Here is a 21,523-nt window from a genome sequence, read left to right as displayed (position 1 = left end):
TATGATGATGTACCAGGCGGCAGTGACAACTGTTGCCACAGACGCAGGGAAATTAGGAGTAATTAATTTTCGAATTCATAGATGTTTAGACAAGTTTTACTCCTACGTTTCTATGAATTTAGTAACCGACGAATCACCCCGCCCCCCACAGACGCAGAGTATATTTGAAACAAGCGTGCCACTCGTGTCCCTCCCCACTGATGTTGATCCATAGGGCGGAATTTTGTGCCATCCGACTTTTGCTGCAGAGGGCTTACCCGACACTTCGCGACTGATGTCCTCTTTCCCCCACCCAAGTGTGCAGATACTACTGACTCTATTGTAGATACTGACCCAGTAGATACTGACTCTATTGTAGATACTGACCCAGTAGATACTGACTCTATTGTAGATACTGACCCAGTAGATACTGACTCTATTGTAGATACTGACCCAGTAGATACTGACTCTATTGTAGATACTGACCCAGTAGATACTGACTCTATTGTAGATACTGACCCAGTAGATACTGACTCTATTGCATGTAAGGTATAAATTTTTTTAAGGGGTGGGGGGGATCGAAAATTGCTGTAAATTTGTTGGATCAACTTTTTACCCCCACATCTATAACTTTTGGATTCAGGCCTTCTGAAAGGCTCCTATAATTTAGTTGATAGACAAACGGAATGCCGCGCTTTTATAATAGATTGTGTATACAGTGCCCATTCAGTGATCATTTGCAATTTCCACTCCTTTACCTTTCAGTTTAGATATATATTTTTTTATTACAACATGATTTTAGAATCAGAATATTTATTTATACTGCAAGAGAAATCCGATGAGCTATAAAGCTCTTTTCACAGATGTCCAGTTGGGGCACGGGGTAAGAACGTTACAACAACAGACAGTACAAAAACACGGCAGGGAGTGCAAAGTACAAGAAAGGTAAACAAATCACCCAAACACATACAATAAAAACAAACCATCCCCATCCTACCAGGCAAAAGAAGCGATCTGGCCACAAATGGTGGCTCAAAAAAGTGCCGTATCATTTGGACGCTTATAGCAGCAAAATATTCTAAATACAGTAGTCTGAACGCATGTTTCTAAATGTGGAGGGAAAAAACCGGAGGGCCCCGAGAAAAAATACACGTGACCATGGGGAGAGAGACACGCAAACTACAAATATACAGCAGCAGCAGGCGTCAGGGTCGGTATCGAACCCGCGACCTCCTTCATGCCAGAATTAATGTTTGCATTGAATTTTACTTTTTTCTTCAGAAAAAACACACATCTGTTATTTTAATCGTGAAACAAATGAACTGTTACTGTTTTGTTTTAAGCAGATGTGCTGTACGGTATTAAAAAAAATAGACTTAGAAAATTACTAAAAAAGTTGTACATTTTAAATTCGGGTCACAAACGTGTATCTCGAATCCCAAACTTAATCAAAAGCAGATTCACCACGTTTCATCCATCGTAGCAAACAAGGCACAGTTGTAACTGTACACTGTAACAATTTAATATGGAAATATATGAAAAGTAAACTAAATTGACATATTCTTGGTTCTTTCGGTAAAGTCACGTAGAAGGGAAATAATAAAATAAAAAATATATAAAACCATAAAAAACAATAATTGTTTTGACTTTACCGAAAGAACCAAGAATATGAATCCCTGCAGTCACGAAAGCATTAAAAAGAATGTTTTACATATATAACCCTTGCCCCCAACATCGCCAGATCTCGGAAGCGTGGATTATTGCTTGAATGGACGGGTCACACACATGCAGCATTCGCTCAGGGGCAGGTGTAATACGCCTTCGTCAGCAGTAGAAGGCAGTGTAACAGAACTTGTGCATACTCTTAGTTCTTTCGGTAAAGTCACGTAGGTAGAAAATGAAATAAAAATTAATAAAAATAAAATAAAAATCACGACGTTTGGGAGGCAACACAAGTCTCCGTCATTAGGTGGGACCGTCACAGCCAGATTTGCTGCATCAAGTGAGACAGGGATTCAAGATGCAAGCTCTTAAATACAAGTTAACTTGCTGTGACGGTCCCACCTGATGACGGAGACTTGTGTTGCCTCCGAAACGTCGTGATTTTTATTAATTTTTATTTCATTTTTTACCTACGTGACTTTACCGAAAGAACTAAGAGTATGAATCCTTGCAGTCACGAAAGCTTCAAATCTAGAAATAACTTGTGCACTCCCGCCGTCAACCGCACATGAACCATCGTGATGAACTCCGGTCGATAATCGACGATCCGACTGCTTCCAACGCGATGCGGCGGTCCCGTAGCCGATCCGGCGAAACCTGCCAAAACTGTGACCCAGTCCGGCGATTGTCAAACGCACATCAAGTTTGCTGAAACGAGAGCGGAGTAGTAACTGCGTACACATCGACCCCGTGATTGCAGAGCCTTCGAGATTGGAGTGGTAAAGTTACAGCAAATACCGTCACTTTTTAAGAGTAGGATGTCACTTTTTTTTCTATTTATTTACACCGATGTCATACAGTAAACGAATGTCAAACACACACACACATATGCACAACACCTAAAAGCACGTTATGCAGGGAGGTGCAAAAATCTGCTATTTTAAATTAGTCATTGTCTGGTGGATATAATCGATGATCTCCTGTATGGTCAAATATTATATGTCCTACAGCGCACCGCAGAAGAGCACGGGAGGCGACGTACGGTGCGAAAGAAGTTCAACATACAAACCTGTCAACCCCTTATCAGTGCCCTATATTATTACTGACCAATTCGGACCTTATTGGTCACCCCGTACCCCTTACACATCTCAACATTCACCCTACAAAGTCCCGTCGCAAGGGAGAAAAACAAAGACACATGTTGTTAGCACGTATTGAAACGGCTGTGGCGCCGTATGGACCTGAAAACTCAATTTCCCTGTGCAAAAATACGTGGTAAACCGTACGGGTTGACAGCGATGTACATAATAGTATACAATGAGCGTGGGGAAACCCTCGTCCAGCAGGATATGTTTAATAAAGTTACTGCATATAGACGATTCAATCTTTGAGCTTGCATTAATATCACAACCATGTCGGCGGTGGCGAGTGAAATCTGAGCTGGTTCTGGGCCTCCACTAGGTTGGCTTCGCCTTGGTGCAAACAGCAGTACTGGGGATACAAAGGCGGCCGGGCGATGGGCTTGCCAACCACTTCCTCGTGCATCGTGCCAGCCTACATAGGTGCTACACGCTAGAAGCACTCCCCCCCCCACCCCCTAAACAGTCCGTTAAGGCTGCACAGGGAGAACTTTGTCTTTTTGCGCGCAACACAAGTTCAAGTTAATTTATTAGGTATAGCCCTGTGAGCCATTCGGCTCTTGAATCGGGTGCAACCGCAACAAACAAAAAACAAAAACATGAACAAGAAAACATATTAAAGTGACTATGTGCAAACAGAAAATCCAAGGAAAGACAGCAAAATATTGCAGAAAAAGCACCGTACATCAACGCTGTGTGCAAAAACCCCAGGGGATGCAAGTCAAACAACAACAACAAGACAACTTAGATTAAGGCCATCAGTCTAACTCCGTACTACAACAAACAAACATGGCCAAACCAATTTTTTTTTGAAAATCACCAAAATAAAGCCATAAAAGAAATGAAACAGTGATCATAGGAACTGTGACCGAATTTTCACAATAAACGACGAAAACAACATGTACTATCAAAACTCTGCAGCCATAGCTGGCTGCATGAGTCACTCCACAACAGCAGTAGGAGCATCAGTCGGAGTATCAACATTTTTCAATGCACCTTTAAGATCGGCACACTAAATCAAAACACAGATCATACTTTGCAGCGATCATCCGGAGCGAAACATTTTATTTTAGGCCACTGAATAGTAGTGGCAGCTCTGGGTGTACAACTCCTCTAGAGCAGTTTTGAGTGAAGATCTCATAGGTAGTGATTCAACTGCTCGTAACGACATCTGTGCCATCGGCTCGAACGGGGCCCTGTGAAAAATGCTCGTCCGCCGATATGAATTAAGTTCGAGGAGGCGTGAATAGGATTGTGTCAAAATATGTTACCCTTTACAAATGACCGGCCACAGAAAGTCATCCGAAGGCCCCTTTACGCATCTCGGCATCTCCCATTCATCTCTCACAGACTCGAGCGGTGGGGGGAGGGGGGTTGATATTTCTAAGCAGCGGGGTCATTCACGGTGAACTCGGCCCCGGCTTTGCAAGGCGAGATGCGTGGCCGCCACGAACCCGGGGGACTCATTCCGGCCGGGTCCGCGCGAGACTTGGCGGCCGGGCAGGGCAGGGCAGGGGGGTGGAGAGGAGTTTTTTAACAGCACCCCGCGCGCACCAAATTCTAAGTTGTGGTTGTTATTGTTTGACTTGCATCCCACTGGGATTTTTGCACACGGCGTTGAAATACGGTGTTTTTTTCTGGAAGACTTTGCTGTTTTTCCCCTGGATTTTTCTGTTGCGTGTAGTCACTTTAAGATGTTTTTCGTTCATGTTTTTGTTTTGTTGCGGTTGCACCCGAGTCAAGAGCCGCATGGCTCACAGGGTTATACCTCATGTCCTGGGCCTCCCCTAGGTCGACTCAGCCTCAAACGAGTAAGTCGTGTGGTGTGTCAACATCGCCACTGGGGAGACAAAGGCGGCCGGCCGTGGTGAATCCAAGTCCCGGGCGAAGCCGGGTAGTAAAGCTAGTACCTAATAAATGAAACTGAAAATGTCACAACTCCAGCCACGCTCCACACCAGTGGCACTGTACAGACACGTGTAGACACGTGTGTGTGGTCAGACACGTAGACACGTGTGTGTGTGTGGTCAGACACGTGTCTGTGTGTGTATTTATACAGACACGGGTATTTGTACAGTGAGAAGGCAACATCTTGTCAGAGGGGAGGCACAATGTTACACAACTCCGACATGCGATTTCACAATCCTGCGGGTGTCAACGTTCCTAAACCTGTGTTTAATTAAAAACAAAACTAATTCACCCTAACCCCCCCCCCCCCAAAACCCTCTGCACGATAAAGGCTTCTCATTTAGGCCATTTGTTACGGGGGGTTTGCGGTCACAGTTCAATCACGCTGGTCACTAACGGGGCTGGGAGAAATTGTTTGGCCGGGAATCGAAAAAACGAATAAGTAATATTAAAAAATACTTTTTTTAATTTTTTCAATAGAATATAGTATTGTCATCAGTATGACATAAGTATACCAAGTTAGCAGTCGATACCACATTGGGAAGTGGGTTAAAATTGAGTTACAAGATTTGAGAATACGACAACGACAACAGACAGAGTGAGTTAAATAAAAGCGTGTAAAAAAAAACACCACAGGGTTGGTAGCGCTACTACGACACCGCTCTCCACAGCCGCGCGACGCTGTTTCATCACCGTTCCTGTAACATGAACAGTTCAACAGTGACAAAGTAATCTCCTGCCCGGGTGAGCATCGTAGCGGCGCTCGCCTGATTACAACCGGTGGTGGAAATTCCACATTCATATGGCGAGTTTCCGTATTGCACAACCACTGTTATAACATAAATACTATCAGAGGATGTTTTTTGTTTGTTTGCATGTTCACCACAAGTACGTGTGGTTAATACGGACATGATTCCTTGCAAAAGGTTTCAGTTTGGTGTTTTAACATCTTAACACCTCCTGTTTTATTGACCAGAAAGGGTAAAACCTCCTCTTAAATTTTGATACTGGCAAGGGAGGTCCCGTGCCATTGTTATAACAACTTCCCCGCAATTTTTTCGGGCACGGTGATAACTTGCGTCTCGCAAGCCCAATGCGTGGGAAACATTCGCGTGTAGCGAGACTTCCCACAATTCTGGCATCGCTTTTCACATTTCAAACACCTCCCCGGTAGAGGTTGGAACCACCGGCGTGGGCCGATGCAATCACGGAGATGAGAAGACGCGCGTAGCCTCCTCCTCTTCCTCCAACGCGAACGATGGCGGGGTCACTGAATCCCTAGGGTAGGGCGACTGTCCGCACGCCTACCTACCTCACCGCCTACCTGCCTGCCCGCCTACCTGCCTGCCCGCCTCCCTGCCTGCCCGCCTACCTGCCTGCCCGCCTCCCTGCCTGCCCGCCTACCTGCCTGCCCGCCTACCTGCCTGCCCGCCTACCTGCCTGCCCGCCTCCCTGCCTGCCCGCCTCCCTGCCTGCCCGCCTCCCTGCCTGCTTCCCCCATGCTTCCCACTTGTTTCCCACGTGCTTCCCATGTGTTTTCCACTCGCTTCCCACTCCACTTGTTTTCTCATTCATTCATATACATGATGACGGTTGCTTGTGTTGCAATCGAAACGGCGTATTCTATTATTTATTTTATTTTGCTGTAACTCCCTCTGTCAACGACCCATCACTTATGTTCCATTTCCATCACTTATGTTCCATTTATGTTCCATTTTCCGCGAATGTTTCGCAGATAAGTGACTTCAATGGTAAAATTAATCCTATGATTTGCGATTATCCCCGGTTTTTTGTTGGCAGAAATAAACAGAGCAAATTCAGATAAAATTGCGGACAATAGGATACGCGATTTCATCCTCACATCTCGGGATAGGAGGCATTCGTGGGTGTCCTTAAAAAAACCAACCTCCAACTGAAGGCCAAGCCGCATTCACGGCTGCTTAGATATTCAAATGAACGTATTAAGAATACAGTAAATGTTGAATAAATTGTACTGAATTTCTAAATAGAATCTCAGTTGTATTTTACATCCGTTCAATGGGGCCTCTTGTTCACCTTTCCAACCAATCAACCATATGGAACATTGGGGCAAACGTTGGTCCAATGGGTTCCAAGCAAATGGCGATGTTGGCCAAACTTTGACGTTGACTGGGGAAAAAATGTTTCTTGGTAAAATAATTGCTGTTAAATAAAGGTTACATCTTCAGGGCCATGAGAGATGGCGACAGCTTTGGGAAGGCCTTAATCCAGCAGTGCATTGACCATGGATAACGATGAAGGGATTGGAAAAATAGGCCACGCACAGAATTAATTATCCCTTTTAAAAAAAATGTAACCACTCCAGACCAGGACATAGCATTACAACAACCACATATTTATAAAATATATACTGTACAGTACATGCATTTGGGATGCATTTAAACATATTTTTGTAATCCATGTAATTGGGAGTAATTTATGTTTATAATTGGAAATCCACTATCAGTGTGACAATTGTTACAGTACACGGGATTTTGCCGAAGTGAAATGGTTTGCACACTGGACACGCCAGAGGGCGCCAATTTGATCTCCCCGTGTGGCAGCTCAAACAATGAACACGTTTATACTGGTAGGAACCTCCTGGTTCCACCAGCCCACAGGGGATTATTGTGTCCGTCCGTCCGTCGTGAATCCAAAAATGGGAGGGGTGGGGCTGGGTGGAGAGGGGAGGGTGGGGAGGGGCTGGGTGGGGAGGGTGGGGCTTGGTGGGGAGGGGAAGGTGGAGAGGGGCTGGGTGAGGAGGGTGGGGCTGGGTGGGGAGGTGGGGAGGGGCTGGGTGGGGAGGGTGGGGCTGGGTGGGGGGGTGGGAGGGGTGGGGCTGGGTGGGGAGGGGCTGGTCACCCCGTGGTGTCCTTATAAAACTCAACGTTTAACCTCCTCACGCCGGCTTGTGCCCGCCCTCGCAGTCGGCCATATTTGCGGAATACACCACGCCGCCGTTGACCCTGGCCATTGACCGAGCAACCCAACGTTCCTACCAGCTCCCTCCGCAGGAATGTGTTAAATCCCTGTACCTACGTCCACCCAGCAGTTAGAAATGGGCATCAACACCAACGTTGATCGGCAGGCAGGCAGGTCGTGTGTGGTGGTGGGAAGTGAGGGAATCTCTCACATTTTGCACATCTATCCAGCGTGGAAGAGTAGGCCAAATACCGCGTGGAGGGGCCCTCTCTCTCTCTGTAGCTCCCTCTAGTGGAGGGAAGAGCAATTGCAGGGCTGCGCCTTGACATCTTACAAATCCGTCCCGCCTGTTTAAGGCTTCGGGTGCCTTGTGAACGTCTGCTCATGGGAAATGTCAATCCAAAACAAGTGGTGTCGGCTTTCTTGAACCGCTCGGGTTATTTTTAATGGACCAACTGTTCATCTTTCTGCCCCTTCTAGCACCACCACCACCAGCAGCCACCACCACAACAATCTGGATCAACACGAGTGCTCCAAAGGCACCAACATCTTCAGGGGTGTGCGCCACGGGGCTCTGAGACAAGGCCGTAATTATAATGTATTGGGGGGGGGGACACACCCTCCCAATATTCAAATATGCTCAAAATGCCCCCCCCCCCCCAATATATTGCTTTAAAAATATTTAAAAATAATAATTGCTATGCTATGTAAATAAAAACAACAATTTGCTAAACCTTTGCCACAATATCTGGACTTTAAAAAAATATTTTAGGCAGGAAATGACACCAGCCCACAGGGGATTATTGTGCCCGTCCGTTCGTCGTGCATCCAAAAATGGGAGGGGTGGGGCTGGGTGGAGAGGGGAGGGTGGGGAGGGGCTGGGTGGGGAGGGGCTGGGTGGGGAGAGTGGGGCTGGGTGGGGGGTGGGAGGGGTGGGGCTGGGTGGGGAGGGGCTGGTCACCCCGTGGTGCCCTTATAAAACTCAACGTTTAACCTACTCACGCCGGCTTGTGCCCGCCCTCACAGTCGGGCATATTTGCGGAATACACCACGCCGCCGTTGACCCTGGCCATTGACCAAGCAACCCAACACGTTCCTACCAGCTCCCTCCACAGGAGGAATGTGTTTAAAGCCCCCACAACGACATCAGAACCACCTTACTACAGTCCAGTATTTGTTGTAAAATACAACAAACTCACACTTTTTTCCCGATTTTGTCCAGCGATAACGACGAACGCGGCGTTTGCTTCGCTCTTCACAGCGGCACACCAGTCAATTGCCACACACACACAGCAATCTCTCAAAAAATATCTAAAAATTGAATCTTATTATTGTTGTTGTCAATGTTGTTGTTGTTCCGACAGAGGTTTTTAAGTCCCTCGCATCTGACAACGCCTCCAGCGGCGAGCCGCACGCAGAGTCCCGCCCTCAGCACGGGGCGCGCAGCGGCAGCAGCAGCAGCGCCATCCCTCCTCGGCTGCGATTGCTTCCTCCTCATCATCATCCTTCTCATCATCATCCTCCTCATTCTTCTCATCATCGTCGTCGTCTTCGGTGCTGCGTGCGCTGCTCGTCAACAACAACAACCCTGTACGCGCCCCTGGGTTCCGCAAGTGACATGAGGGCGCAATGGGCGCCAAGGAATCCAAGCTGGGCTTCCTGGCGTACGAGGACGCGCTCAAGAGAGGTGCTGGCCGCCAACAACAACCACCACCCACCGCCAACCCACCACCACCACAACCACCAACAACAACAACCACCAACAACCACCACCACCCACAACCCACCACCACAACCACCACACATCACCACCACCAACAACAACCACATCACCACCACCAACAATCACCACACATCACCACCAACCACCACACACCACCAACAACCACCACCACCCACAAACCACAACCACCACCAACAACAACCACCACCAGCCACCCACCAACAACCACCACACATCACCACCACCAACAACCACCACACATCACCACCAACAACCACCCACCACCAACCACCCACCACCAGCCACCCACCACCCACCACCAACAACCACCCACCACCACCAACAACCACCACCAACAACCACACATCACCACCACCAACAACCACCACCAACAACCACACATCACCACCACCAAACATCACCACCAACAACAACCACCACACATCACCACCAACAACAACCACCACACATCACCACCAACAACAACCACCACACATCACCACCACCAACAACCACCACACATCACCACCACCAACAACCACCACACATCACCACCACCACACATCACCACCACCACACATCACCACCACCACACATCACCACCACCAACCACCCACCACCACCAACCACCCACCACCACCAACCACCCACCACCACCCCACCACCCCACCACCACCACAACCACCCACCACAACCACCCACCACAACCACCTCCCGCTGCCCTCTCGCCTCTTGTCTCTCCCCAGTCCCCATCCCGCCGTCTGCCCTTCCTCGGCGACCCTTCCCTCTCTGGCCGCAGCCTTTGGCCGCCCTCCCTCCAATGTCCGCCCACATTTCCTCATGTCGACCCCACGCCGACCCCACCGCCGTGTCCACCTTCTGGCTCGTCTCTACACGGCCGCCCTCCATCTCTACCCCAGCTCTCTCCCCCCACTCCGCTGCCCTTCATAGCCACTCTCGCCCGCTCTCTGCCGTGTCCACGGTCAACCATGTGGCTCTTCCTGCCCCTCTCTCTTCCTGCCAGCCCCGACCCCCCCCCCCTTCACTGGTCATAGCTGCCCTATCTCCCTGCCCTACATCTCTGTCTGCCCTATCCCTCTGCCCTACATCCCTGCCTGCCCTACCTGCCCTACCTCCCTGCCCTATCTGCCCTATCTACCTGCCCTACCAAGCTTCCCCGGCCTGACATCCATCGCGGCACCTGCTTGCATTTCCCTTCCTTGGTTGCTGCGTCCGCTAGCTCCGTGTGAACGAGCGAGATTTGGCTCTTGTGCCAGACACAGCGTGAATCTTTGGGATGGGGATGCTGGGTCTTGGATATCGTTTTATATGTCTGGGTTCGTGGCCCAATCCTGTGTCTGATGCTGGCTGTGGTTTTTGTTGTTGTGTGTTCTGGGTTTGGGTATGTGGGCGATCAGGTTCTCGGTGTTGTCTTGGTGTTTGGTGGCGACTGGGTTCTTGATTTTGGTCTGGGTTTAGGTCTGGTGTGTTCTGGTGCTGAGTTTGGAATCTCGGTTGAGTTCTGGGTCTATTGCTGCCGTGTACGTGATTCGTTCTGGGTGTGGGTCTCATCGAGGTTCGGGTCTATGGTGTCACACTGGTTCTTGAATGTAACTTTTGGTCGTTAGTTCTGCGTGTGGGGTTGGTGGCGACTGGGTTTCTGAATTTGTCGCTGGATCTGTGCATGGACCTGGGGGTTTACTTTGCTTGGTTCTGGATCTTAGGCTGTCTCAGTTTGGGGCTGGGGCTGTGAATGGTTCTGTTCCGTGCCCTGGTTGAGTCTGGAATTGGGGTTGGGTGCGGTCTAATTCCTTGGCTGAGAGAGGGCATGGGCCTGCGCCAGGATCTGAGAGTCTGTCTTTCAGTTCTCCAAGGTCCCATCTCGATTTGTGACTTAAGCCTGGGGGCTGTGATCTAGCGAGACTGCAGGGGGAGGGGGGGCTGGTCTGCATGGGTTTCCCGTGGTGATTTGGGGCTCGGCAGATGTTTGATGCCACCCTGGGCAGCCCAAGTCGCTGTTTGAGGCGTGGTTTGGGTAAAGCTGATGTCTGAAGTGACATATTTCCATGTGGTGGTGATGATGATGATGATAATCATCCCTCCATGATCAATAAAAATGGATCCTGAATTGTGTTGTAGACTGCAGAGGCAGTAGCAGCAGTTGTGGCTATGGAGATATGGTTCCCCACCATACAAATGTGACATTTCCATCACTCGGACTGCCCCTTGTCGTGTGTAATAACACCGTCCCACTCTCGTGCGTGAATGGAGGCACTGTGACTGAATAATAATGTCCAATTGTGGATCCAGGAAAAGCTTCACTGAGTCCCATTGCTCTCTGGAGGGCCTTACATTAAGATATGTGGGGTAGTTCCTTATTGAGCATTTTTGCATGTGAGAGGAAATGGCAATGCTCTGAGAAATGCATATTCAGGGGAAAGCACTGAAATATCAACTTTTTAGTGTAGGTTAGAGACGTGCTTTCTGCGCTGCACACGCACAGCTTGCAACAACGGCTGCGTTGGAGTATCGTGCGTACACGAGGTGATTTCGCTGTGTGTGAGCCCACAAATTTGTCACGTTAGGAGGCCTACTTAAGTGGTCAGTGCGTAAAGCTTTAACATGCATTGTAATGGTGACACTGAAAGGGTGTTTCTGAAAATAACACTGCGGAGGAAAATTGCAACATGCGTTTGCTTTAAAGTAGAATATTGTATTTGAATATACAGCAAATGGACTCGGGAAGAGTGTTAAAAGATGCCAACGATTTGGCTAATTCAGCGTCGTGTACAGTGTTTGCTTAAATCTTTTAAAAATGCATTTCCTGCTCTGCCTTTCGAGAACTTAAAGTTCAATGCTAAAGAGCAATGGTGCGCACTGGTGATTGCCCAAATAGAACCCTTTACGCCTTGCTGACAAAGACATGTTTTCATAGGGATTTAGTTTGAGCCATCGTACAGATAGCAATGATCGTATGTGAATAAATGATGTAATAGCGCACGGTATTACGTGCATGCATTTCACACGCACTTTTAATCTGGTTAGCACATGTCAAAATGAAAAATGCGTTTTGACCAGAAACTATTACCCTTGACCCAAAATCCAATGCCTACATATTTCACATTAACATCCTCTGCTACAGTAATTAGCGATTAAATAGAACAACCAATAAACATCCGACAGTCATCTGATGCCATGAAGATGTACAGCGTGTATTTATAGTCACCGAGTTACAGTAACCTTAAGCCTAGAAGGTACACGTGACAATTACAGCCGTTACTATTGACACATTATTGTAAACCTGAATACAAAGCTACCTATTGTGATGAATGGGAGTCGGCGGTGTTTATGGAGTGAGTGTTCTTGCCTAACACATTTGCCAATGATGGCGAGAAGGAAACTACATGGTTTCCCTGTTTAAACAAATGCTGTTGAAAAACACTTATCCAGAAAGCCCTTCGCCTGGTTCACGGAAATGCTCTTTGCTTTCATCACATCCCGAGATAGGCCCTCCTTTATAAAGAAGTTGCAGTACTATATCTTTTGTTGCAGATCTTGTAATTGTGCACAATGCAAGAGATGTGCGTTCTAAATCCACTTGAGCACATTGTACAATGGTGAAGCTATGATGCCGTATGAGTTAATTGTTGGTTAGGATGGCTTTTCCTTTATTTTGCACATTCAACAAAGGCCTTAGATAATCTTGCGAATAAAATGTGGTGTCAGGAGGCATTTATCATGTCAGTTTTCAAAATGAATCATGACGCTAAGAATCATGGGGCTATGTTATTCTAACTGCGAGTCTTCCTGGAAGATTTACTTTGAACTTGACAGTGCTGTGTTCTTTCCTTGAGTCTTTTTCATTAATCATGAACCCTAGGAATGCCTTAACTCTGTTATAAGTAGCAAACTTACACCGGGGAATCTGCCGGAGGACAATATTTAAATCACCTTTTCAGGAAGGAAGTCACTTCGGATATTGAGTCTATTTATTTTTGGGTTTTGCATGTACAGTATGAGGAAACCAGAGTCCTTTGAGGAATCGCATGCATTTTATGAGAGCATCCCCCCAAATTGCACTCTTGACAGAGCCTACTTTCTGTACTGCATGCATTAAGTGCAAGTTCCCACATGAAGCAGCAGGGAGGTGCTTCACGCAAGCTCGACCTCCTGCGTGATATGCCACCTTTGCAGGTTGCTTATGGACATTATACATCATTGGTACCTCATTTGCCAGTAAAAAATATGATAATTGTTTTTTTACCCTTTTATCTGGCAACAAAACGGACACCTTTTTTTACCAGGAGTCATTTTTGCATAGACCACAATACCTGCAGTTCATGACGCCTTTTGGCGTCATCAGGTCCAACACCATGTGAGACTAGGCTCTAAGGAAAGCTGTCTCGGGTGTGGACCAATCAACTTCAAGAACAGTGCATACATTATCAGCGTTATGTTTTTTGTTTGCATTATGACTGCAGGTATTGTGGTCTATGCAAACATGACTCCTCGTAAAAAAAGGTGTCAGTTTTGTTGCCAAATAAAAGGGTAAAAAAACAATTATGACATTATACATGCCAACATTTTTCGTGGAAACATGTGCTCCTCGGCTTCTCCAGTAATAATAATGTTGGTAATAATTAGTGGAGTGATGACACGGTTATTTGTGCACGGCGTTTTAAACTTGGCGACCTTTAGTTGGATGTTTGACAACGGCGAATATCCGTGGCTCGTGATATCTAAGTTGGTCCTGGGCCCACCCACTTACCAATCTAATTATATGGTGATTCGGTTTTGGCACTGGTGCACAAGCAACAGCAAATAGCAATAAACTCAACACATTCGTCAAACATTATTACTTGTACATGGCTTACTTAACCGTCCTTAAAATGATTGCTTGACAATGCTGTATTCTTATGTACTGCATTGTGTGCAGAATAAGCCGCACTTCTCGTGCTGTGTTATATACACGCAGCCAGCGGTGAGAAACGGCACGGCTCATAGGTACATTCTGATGAAACGGGACAACGTGACTGACATCAACATTATTCCAAATTAATTCTGACTTGCAGAGTAAGGACACTAACTGTAAAAGTCACTTACGATTAGCCAAATGTTGAAGGCCTGGGGTCAGCTCTTATGGACTTGACCCTAACGAATCTCAACAGGGTGCTGAAGCTAGTTTTTTTTTCTTCATTTGATTAGTGTCTCCAGTGAGTTGAGGTGTCATTAGCTGTAAAGCTTTTTTTTTGGTACCATGTCTCACTAACTTGATAAGAAGATGCCTGCCTCCCACACATAATGGCACAGACAGCTAGCTGTATTCCTGTTTCCTTGGTAATGTTGTGGTGTACACCACTCATAACCCACAGCGGGCTTTGTGTGTGAACTGCCACTCTTGTTGCCCAGGGATGGTGAACGTGGTGTTTGCTTGCTTGTAGGCGATTTTGTAAACGTGCTTTTCAATAGACGGTTGACTTTTTAGCCGAGTGTGGTGGCACATGCTAGTAACCTGGCACTTTCGAGGCAGCGTTGCTGGATCACCTAGAGATCAGCATGTGATGTGAGACTCTCCTACCCCCTCTGGGCTGCAGGGTGGCAAGTACAGCAAATTGGGTTGTATCCCATTTTCAGACTTTTGACTTTTATTGCCTCGTGTATTTTTTTAAATCTAGGTACTCTGCTTCCCTTCAATATGCCAAAGGGGATTTGCCAAACATCCCAGTCCAGGGCCCCTCAAATATTCACTGGGTTTCCAATTAGTTTGTTTTTACGTCGTAAAGTGTTATGTATACTATAATTCAATTCCATCCATTTTAATTCCACCAATGGATGAAAGCTTCCGTTCATCATTCGTGTTGGTCAAGGTTTTCTTACATTATACTTCGAATACACAGGTCAGTGTGGGTTAGCGAGGGTGGGGAGGGCAAGGCCGATCATGATATCAATTGCCACTGATGTTTGTTGTGGACGGGAATTGAATTTTGGTTGCCGGGTTCAGAGCACAGCTTGCTAACAACTGTACCACCGCTGTACTCCTTGGGTGTTGTTTATTTGAGTGTAAAGCATTTGGAAAATCATTTAAGTTAATAAAAAAATCTTTCCTTTAACAAAATTATCTTGTTGGAGATCAGCAATTATATGTTCACGTGAGGAAGTTTTAGAAATTTATTTATTTGCATAGGTGGAATATATAGATGACCTTTAGTTAAAACAGCTGAGAGCCCATAAAAATACTGCATAACAAACGTAATACAAGGTCGGACATCGTAGAGCAACACAATGTAACGCAACGTAAAATTGAAATGAGAAACAAATAAGCCCAGGCAGCTCTTGAACTCATGTAAAAAATTGTGACAGAATTTCTGATATAAAATCTATACACTCATAAGAATAATATGTACCGTATATATATAAATTAAATATCTTAAGGTAGATTATGGGTGCCAATCACAAAGTGTAGGCATTTACAAAAAAAAAAACTTCCTCTGGCTTATAATTGGAAACACAGTGGCAGGACTGAGATGCAGTGAGAATTTTTTTTAAATAAATGAAATGCATTTATTTTGGAGCAGTTCATCTACAAACGTCGCAATCAATATGTATTTGCTGCATGTGTATTTGGTTGTTGGGACAACAACCACCTTTGTATATTGAAAGCTGCTTTGGAAGACCAGGCTTCATGCCAGTTTTGGTGGGAACAGCATCAAAGTAGGTTGTTCCAAATCTCCAGTAAAAAGGCGTTTGATATTTTCCGTTTTATAATTTTTGTGATAATGTCCTTAGGGTACAGATGTGTTTGCATACTTCTCAATGTACCCAAGGGCAGGTCCCTGGCTCAAGCTCTCTCCATCCTATCCAGTCACCACTTCCTCTTCTCTCTACCTTTGCAACACCGCACTCCATGCCAGGGTTCTTGAGCCATAACTAGGGAAAGATGGTTGAGGTTTTCTTGAATTGTTTTTTAGGTGACACCGTGACGGGTCGGAGTTTAACATCACTCTCGGGGCGTGTTGGCATTCTACATAATTCAAAATTGTGCTGCATAGCACGTCAAAGCAATCCACCACACTTGCAGAATTTTACCACACATCAGTTGAAGCCATTCTTCTGGTTACCTAATCCAGACATAGACGTACAAGTTGCTATTCATCCAGCCATACACAAGAAGAAGACTAGTTCACTAGTTCATTGATGCTGTGAAATGGTTTATGTCATGCCAGAAAAATACACAATACGTCGATTCACTAGCTCGTCTATGCTGTGAAATGGTTGTCTTTTTATGACATTCACATATGCGATTGCTGCTCATTGTTCAGTTGCCACCGCTAATTCCGTGTTGTGACCTTTTCCCTTCTGCACGCAGTGACGGATGATGAGCTGAAGAGGCTACGCGATGCCTTCAAACGGTCATGTGGTCTGGCGTACATGAACCAGCTGTGCTTTGTGAGGGAGGTGCTTGGGGAAGGTGTGCCGTCTAAAGTGGCCGAGGTGAGAACCACCAATCATCCTGTCTGTCATGATTTATAATCCGGAGAGCCTGTCGCCAGAGGTCGCAACCGGGTACCCGTACCCTACCCGTAACCCGGCTACCCGTACCCGGCCGGGTACGGGTACGGGTAGCCGTTTGCGACCCTGGTGCGGCCGGGTACGGGTACGGGGGTAAGGAATCAAAACTCGTTTGTGACCTCTGGCCTGTCGTCAATAAAAGTTTTTAAAAAATATCACACACTTCATCGAGTACAACGAATCGTCAGGCGAGGTTATTCATAATCCTCGGTCAGTGCAGCGATATTAACACTACTCAGTAGTAATCCTGTAACAATGGAAGCTAATATAGCAGCAACCCATTTTTTACCGTGGACTCTTACGTTGTGATGTCATCTCGTGCGTGAGTTTTATCGATTCATAATTTCATTTCCAAAACGAATCTAACAAATTGGTGGAAATTCTGTAAGGCAAACATGACAACATCGTGTCACTTGGCAGTGTTTGCCTGCACGTACAGCTGTGTACTGTGTTAGCACGTGCGCTCACTGTACAGTATGCGGTATTCCAGTGTGGGTTGGAAAGGGCAGGAAATGTATGCTTGTAACACTTGTTGATATCACTGCTGGGTGGCCTGACCAACTAACCAAACTGGGTTTTCGGGCTTTTCAGTAAAGTTAATCTTGCGTCATGCTACACATAAGTGAATGTATTTAACAAAAAATACATTTTTGGATATCTACAGAATCAGAAATTCTAAAACTGATATTAACCCATCATAATGGTTCGTCACGATGGTATTGTTCTTCTTGGTTCTTTGGTATTGTTCTTCTTGGTTCTTTCGGTAAAGTCACGTAGAATGGAAATAATACCGAATGAACTAAGAAGATGAATCCCTGCAGTCACGAAAGCTTTAAATCGAGATGGTAATGTTGGTTTTTTTCTTGGCTTGCTTACATATCCGCTATTATCTTGTGGGAGTGTATAATCAGCCACCTTCTAGTCTAGAAATGAAGACTTGGTGCCTATTTACAAGTTACAATGGTGAGGTTGCCCTGTGTCTAAGGGGCAAATATCGTTATATTGTTGAGCTGGTACCACTGAGATATTCTGTTTTGGAATCCAGGCAGGCAGGCCGTGATTTCAAGCGGCTTCTCAAGTCTAGTGATAGCCTCAGTCCGATCACTAATGACTGCACAAATAAACAATCACATCGGAGTTGTTTTTTTTTCACTTCATTATTGGGTTGATTCTGCCTCTGAGAATTGAGGTTTTACTTCGAGTGGCGTATGGCAAACACCCTCTTTGCTGGGCATGTAAAAATATGTGGCCCCAGTGTGCACGAAGAGGCCTGTTGAAGCGAGTCGAGGAGTATAATTCTAGATTTGAAGCTTTCGTGACTGCAAGGATTCATACTCTTAGGTTTTTTCGGTAAAGTCACGTAGGTAAAAATAAATAATAAAAATAAACTAATAGAAATAATACTAGAAATAAAATTATAAATTACGACGTTTCGGAGGCAACACAAGTCTCCGTCATCAGGTGGGACCATCACAGCTAGATTTACTGTATCAAGTGAGGCAAAATTCCAAGAGACAAGCCCTTAAATACAAGTTAAGGGGGGAGGAGGGGGAGGGGATTATCTGAATGTGGTAGCCAATGAATGGAACGTGTTGGGGGGGGTGGGCGGGGCTAAAAGAGAACAATAGGTGCAAATGTTTTGTTGTTTTACCTGGTGTTGGATGACAATCCAAATACAAAAAGGAGAGTACTGTTCAACGCTGGGGATGTCAACACTCGGTAAAGTAGAATAGTACCTGTTACATAAGATGGTCGAAAAATGTGTAGTTAAATCTTTTTTGCATGGAGTATATAGTTCAGTGACGTAATCTTCCATGGCCGGTATCGGACACGGTGATGCACTTTTCGTTGCAAATGTAGAAACACATATTAGTAATTTACAGCTCTTTATCAATCAACTGGTGGATGAAGGCCATGCTTTTTGATCATGGGGGTTGTTTGTATGTATGTATGTTGAACTTGTTTCGCACCGTACGTAGCCAACCGCACTGATTTGAGGTGACTTTACTTCATTACGATTCTCTGTACCGATACCAAGGACTCATTTTGATATCACTCGTGTTAGCCTTGGTCAAAGAATACAACTCGTGTAACCGGGTTCGTATTTCAGTGCGCACACCACTGCGTCACAGCTCCACCACTGGATGGTGAAATTTCCAAATGGTAATTTTCTCTTCTGACACGCTGCCAATAGATGTACTAACACACAAAGATGTGCAGTGCATTTACAAATGCTCTACTGCCAATAACACAATTGGATTATAATTGAGAGGAATGAAATGTAAAAAAAAAGTGTCTCTGTAGGTCAACAATGGAATGGATAAAAATAATTGAAGACGCATCACGACTATTCAATCAAATTCGCATGCACCAAGTTATTAATATGCCTCAGGATTTTTAGTTGAAAAATGTCGTACTATAGTAATGTCTCTTCATCACGTAAGTAATCTTTTCACAAAGTTGCAGTGCACTGCACTGTGAACCCAGTAACCTGAATTTGATTGCTGGTGTCAGAGAAACATCTACACTGACCAGTTTGGTGAAGTATGGTCAAGCAATCACTTTTATTTATACGGGAAGGAGAGGCCCACGGTAAGTGGTGGATTGATAAAGAGCTATGGATCCATCTTCTTGGTTCTTTCGGTAAAGTCACGTAGAAGGGAAGTAATAAAATAATAAAAATAAAACATAATAAAATAATTCTCACGACGTTTCGGCCACAGACCTGGTTTTCACCTGAGGACGGCTGCTTGCGTTGTGGCCGAAACGTCGTGAGAATTATTTTATTATGTTTTATTTTTATTATTTTATTACTTCCCTTCTACGTGACTTTACCGAAAGAACCAAGAAGATTATGTTTTATGTTGTATTATTTTATTATTTCCATTCTACGTGACGACTTTACCGAAAGAACCAAGAAGATGAATCCCTGCAGTCACGAAAGCTTTAAATCGGAGCTGTGGATCGTTTTTTCATTTTTACAAGATGGACGAATTAAGCCTTTCAAATTGCACTCACTAGATTCATTTGGATGGCTCAGAGGGAGGAGCATTGAGCCAGTGCCGCTGAGATTCTGGATTCAAATCCAGGCAGTCTCCTGTGATTAAATTAGGTTCTTAAGTGTCGTGAGTTTGTAGCGTCAGTCCGTTCACCTTAGACTGCACAAACAAGACAAGTCCATCGGTTATGCACTCAATTTGGCTTTTTTTCTAACAATAGGAGTTGGTGTCGCTGCGAGGGGCATTGCAACCTCTTGTGTCTCGTGACATGACAGCGACGGCACAGTAGGGGATGGGGGAGGGGAAATTGGTGAATAAATACAAAATAAATGTAGGCCTTGTGTTGTTGGTTGGTTTTAGGTACTAATTGAACGTCTGTCTTCTGCAGGTGATATACAACTCATTCGGCGGCTCTTCAAAGGGGCTGTCATTCAAGGAGTTGGTGGTGGGCCTGGTCCTGCTCACCCGCGGCCGGGATGAGGAGAAGATCAAATGTGAGCGAGCGGCATCCGAGTGCGCGTCTCGTGACGGCTGTGTGTGTGTGTGTGTCACACGAGTGGAGTTATTGTGCACGGGTAGTTGTGCTTCTTGCTAAAATCCCAACCACTGTTGATGAACCATGAGCCACACGCACGCTGGACGGTGATCAGAGCGCTGGCCTTCTACTTGTAATGTACTTTAACCTTGTGAAGGTCACAGCTTTCCTCACACTGCCAGTTACCGTACAATGTTGCAAGTACGACTAGCTGGCGACAGGCTTAAATGGAAATGTGAAAAGGTCAGATATGTGACAATCTATGAAAAATGACAGTCCATGCGCAATATATACGCTACTGGATGTAGGTGGTTGATTAGTCAGGGTGGATATGCAATGGCCGGATATGCGACGTTGAACCGTGCGTGAAACTTAAATGAACGCCACCTGCCGTGTCTGCCCGTGGGAGAGTGCAGACATCTTCAGTTTGTGTGCCAACGAGTCGGGCAGCTATGTGAGCCGAGAAGGCCTGGAGGGGCTGCTCCAGGCGTGTGAGACTCAGCCCCTGGCCGAAACCGTGCGCCAGTGTTTCAGAGAGGTGAGCACTCACGGGTCACCCATGCCTCTCTGTCCATCAGAGCACAGGTCACCAGCGACTTACTTGCCTCTCAACCTCTTCTTGCAGAAATGTGCAGCGCAGAAAATTCCATTGTTGGGCTCTGATGCTATGCTTCCACGTATGTCTGTGTGTGGTGCCTCACCTTTAGCAACCCACACTGAACCAGCGTGGTGAATTGGCCACGGTCATATAACCCCCCCCCCCCCCCCGTGATACTCATGGCGATGTGGGGAGGCTCTCATCCCGAGGTGGAATGACAAAATTGCTCCACCGTGTACTTGTGCCTTAAGTGGAACGAAATCAACATTGTCGGGAACAAAGGCATAAGTTGTTTGATGGGTTTTCGGAGGGCCTGGATTCTCGCCGTGTTTTGAGATTCTGTAGTCGGCAATGTCGTCTCCAGCAGCCGAGCAGCCGGTGGTGACTGTAAGCACCCCACCTAGATAATGGCAAGCGCCGTAATTGATTTCGTCGCAGTCTCTCCATCAGTGGGAGACAAATCATCTGTTG

The 21,523-nt window shown here is 46.0% G+C and overlaps 1 protein-coding gene across 1 annotated transcript in view; it reads left to right on the top strand.

Moving 5' to 3' along the window:
* Window positions 1-9,049: 9,049 nt before the first annotated feature.
* Window positions 9,050-21,523, top strand: part of LOC144731036 (ubiquitin carboxyl-terminal hydrolase 32-like) — an 80,765-nt gene continuing 68,291 nt past the window's right edge. The window contains 4 exon segments of the mRNA XM_078612015.1: window positions 9,050-9,315; window positions 16,718-16,842; window positions 20,308-20,413; window positions 20,871-20,992. Coding sequence (XP_078468141.1) covers window positions 9,258-9,315; window positions 16,718-16,842; window positions 20,308-20,413; window positions 20,871-20,992 — 411 coding nt within the window. The 5' untranslated portion in view covers window positions 9,050-9,257.

The sequence above is a fragment of the Lampetra planeri genome, chromosome 37 (genome assembly GCF_965212315.1).
Source record: "Lampetra planeri chromosome 37, kcLamPlan1.2.h2, whole genome shotgun sequence".
Taxonomy (NCBI): domain Eukaryota; kingdom Metazoa; phylum Chordata; class Hyperoartia; order Petromyzontiformes; family Petromyzontidae; genus Lampetra; species Lampetra planeri.
The sequence above is the reverse complement of the archived record's forward strand: the minus strand, read 5'-3'. Positions and strand labels throughout refer to the sequence as shown.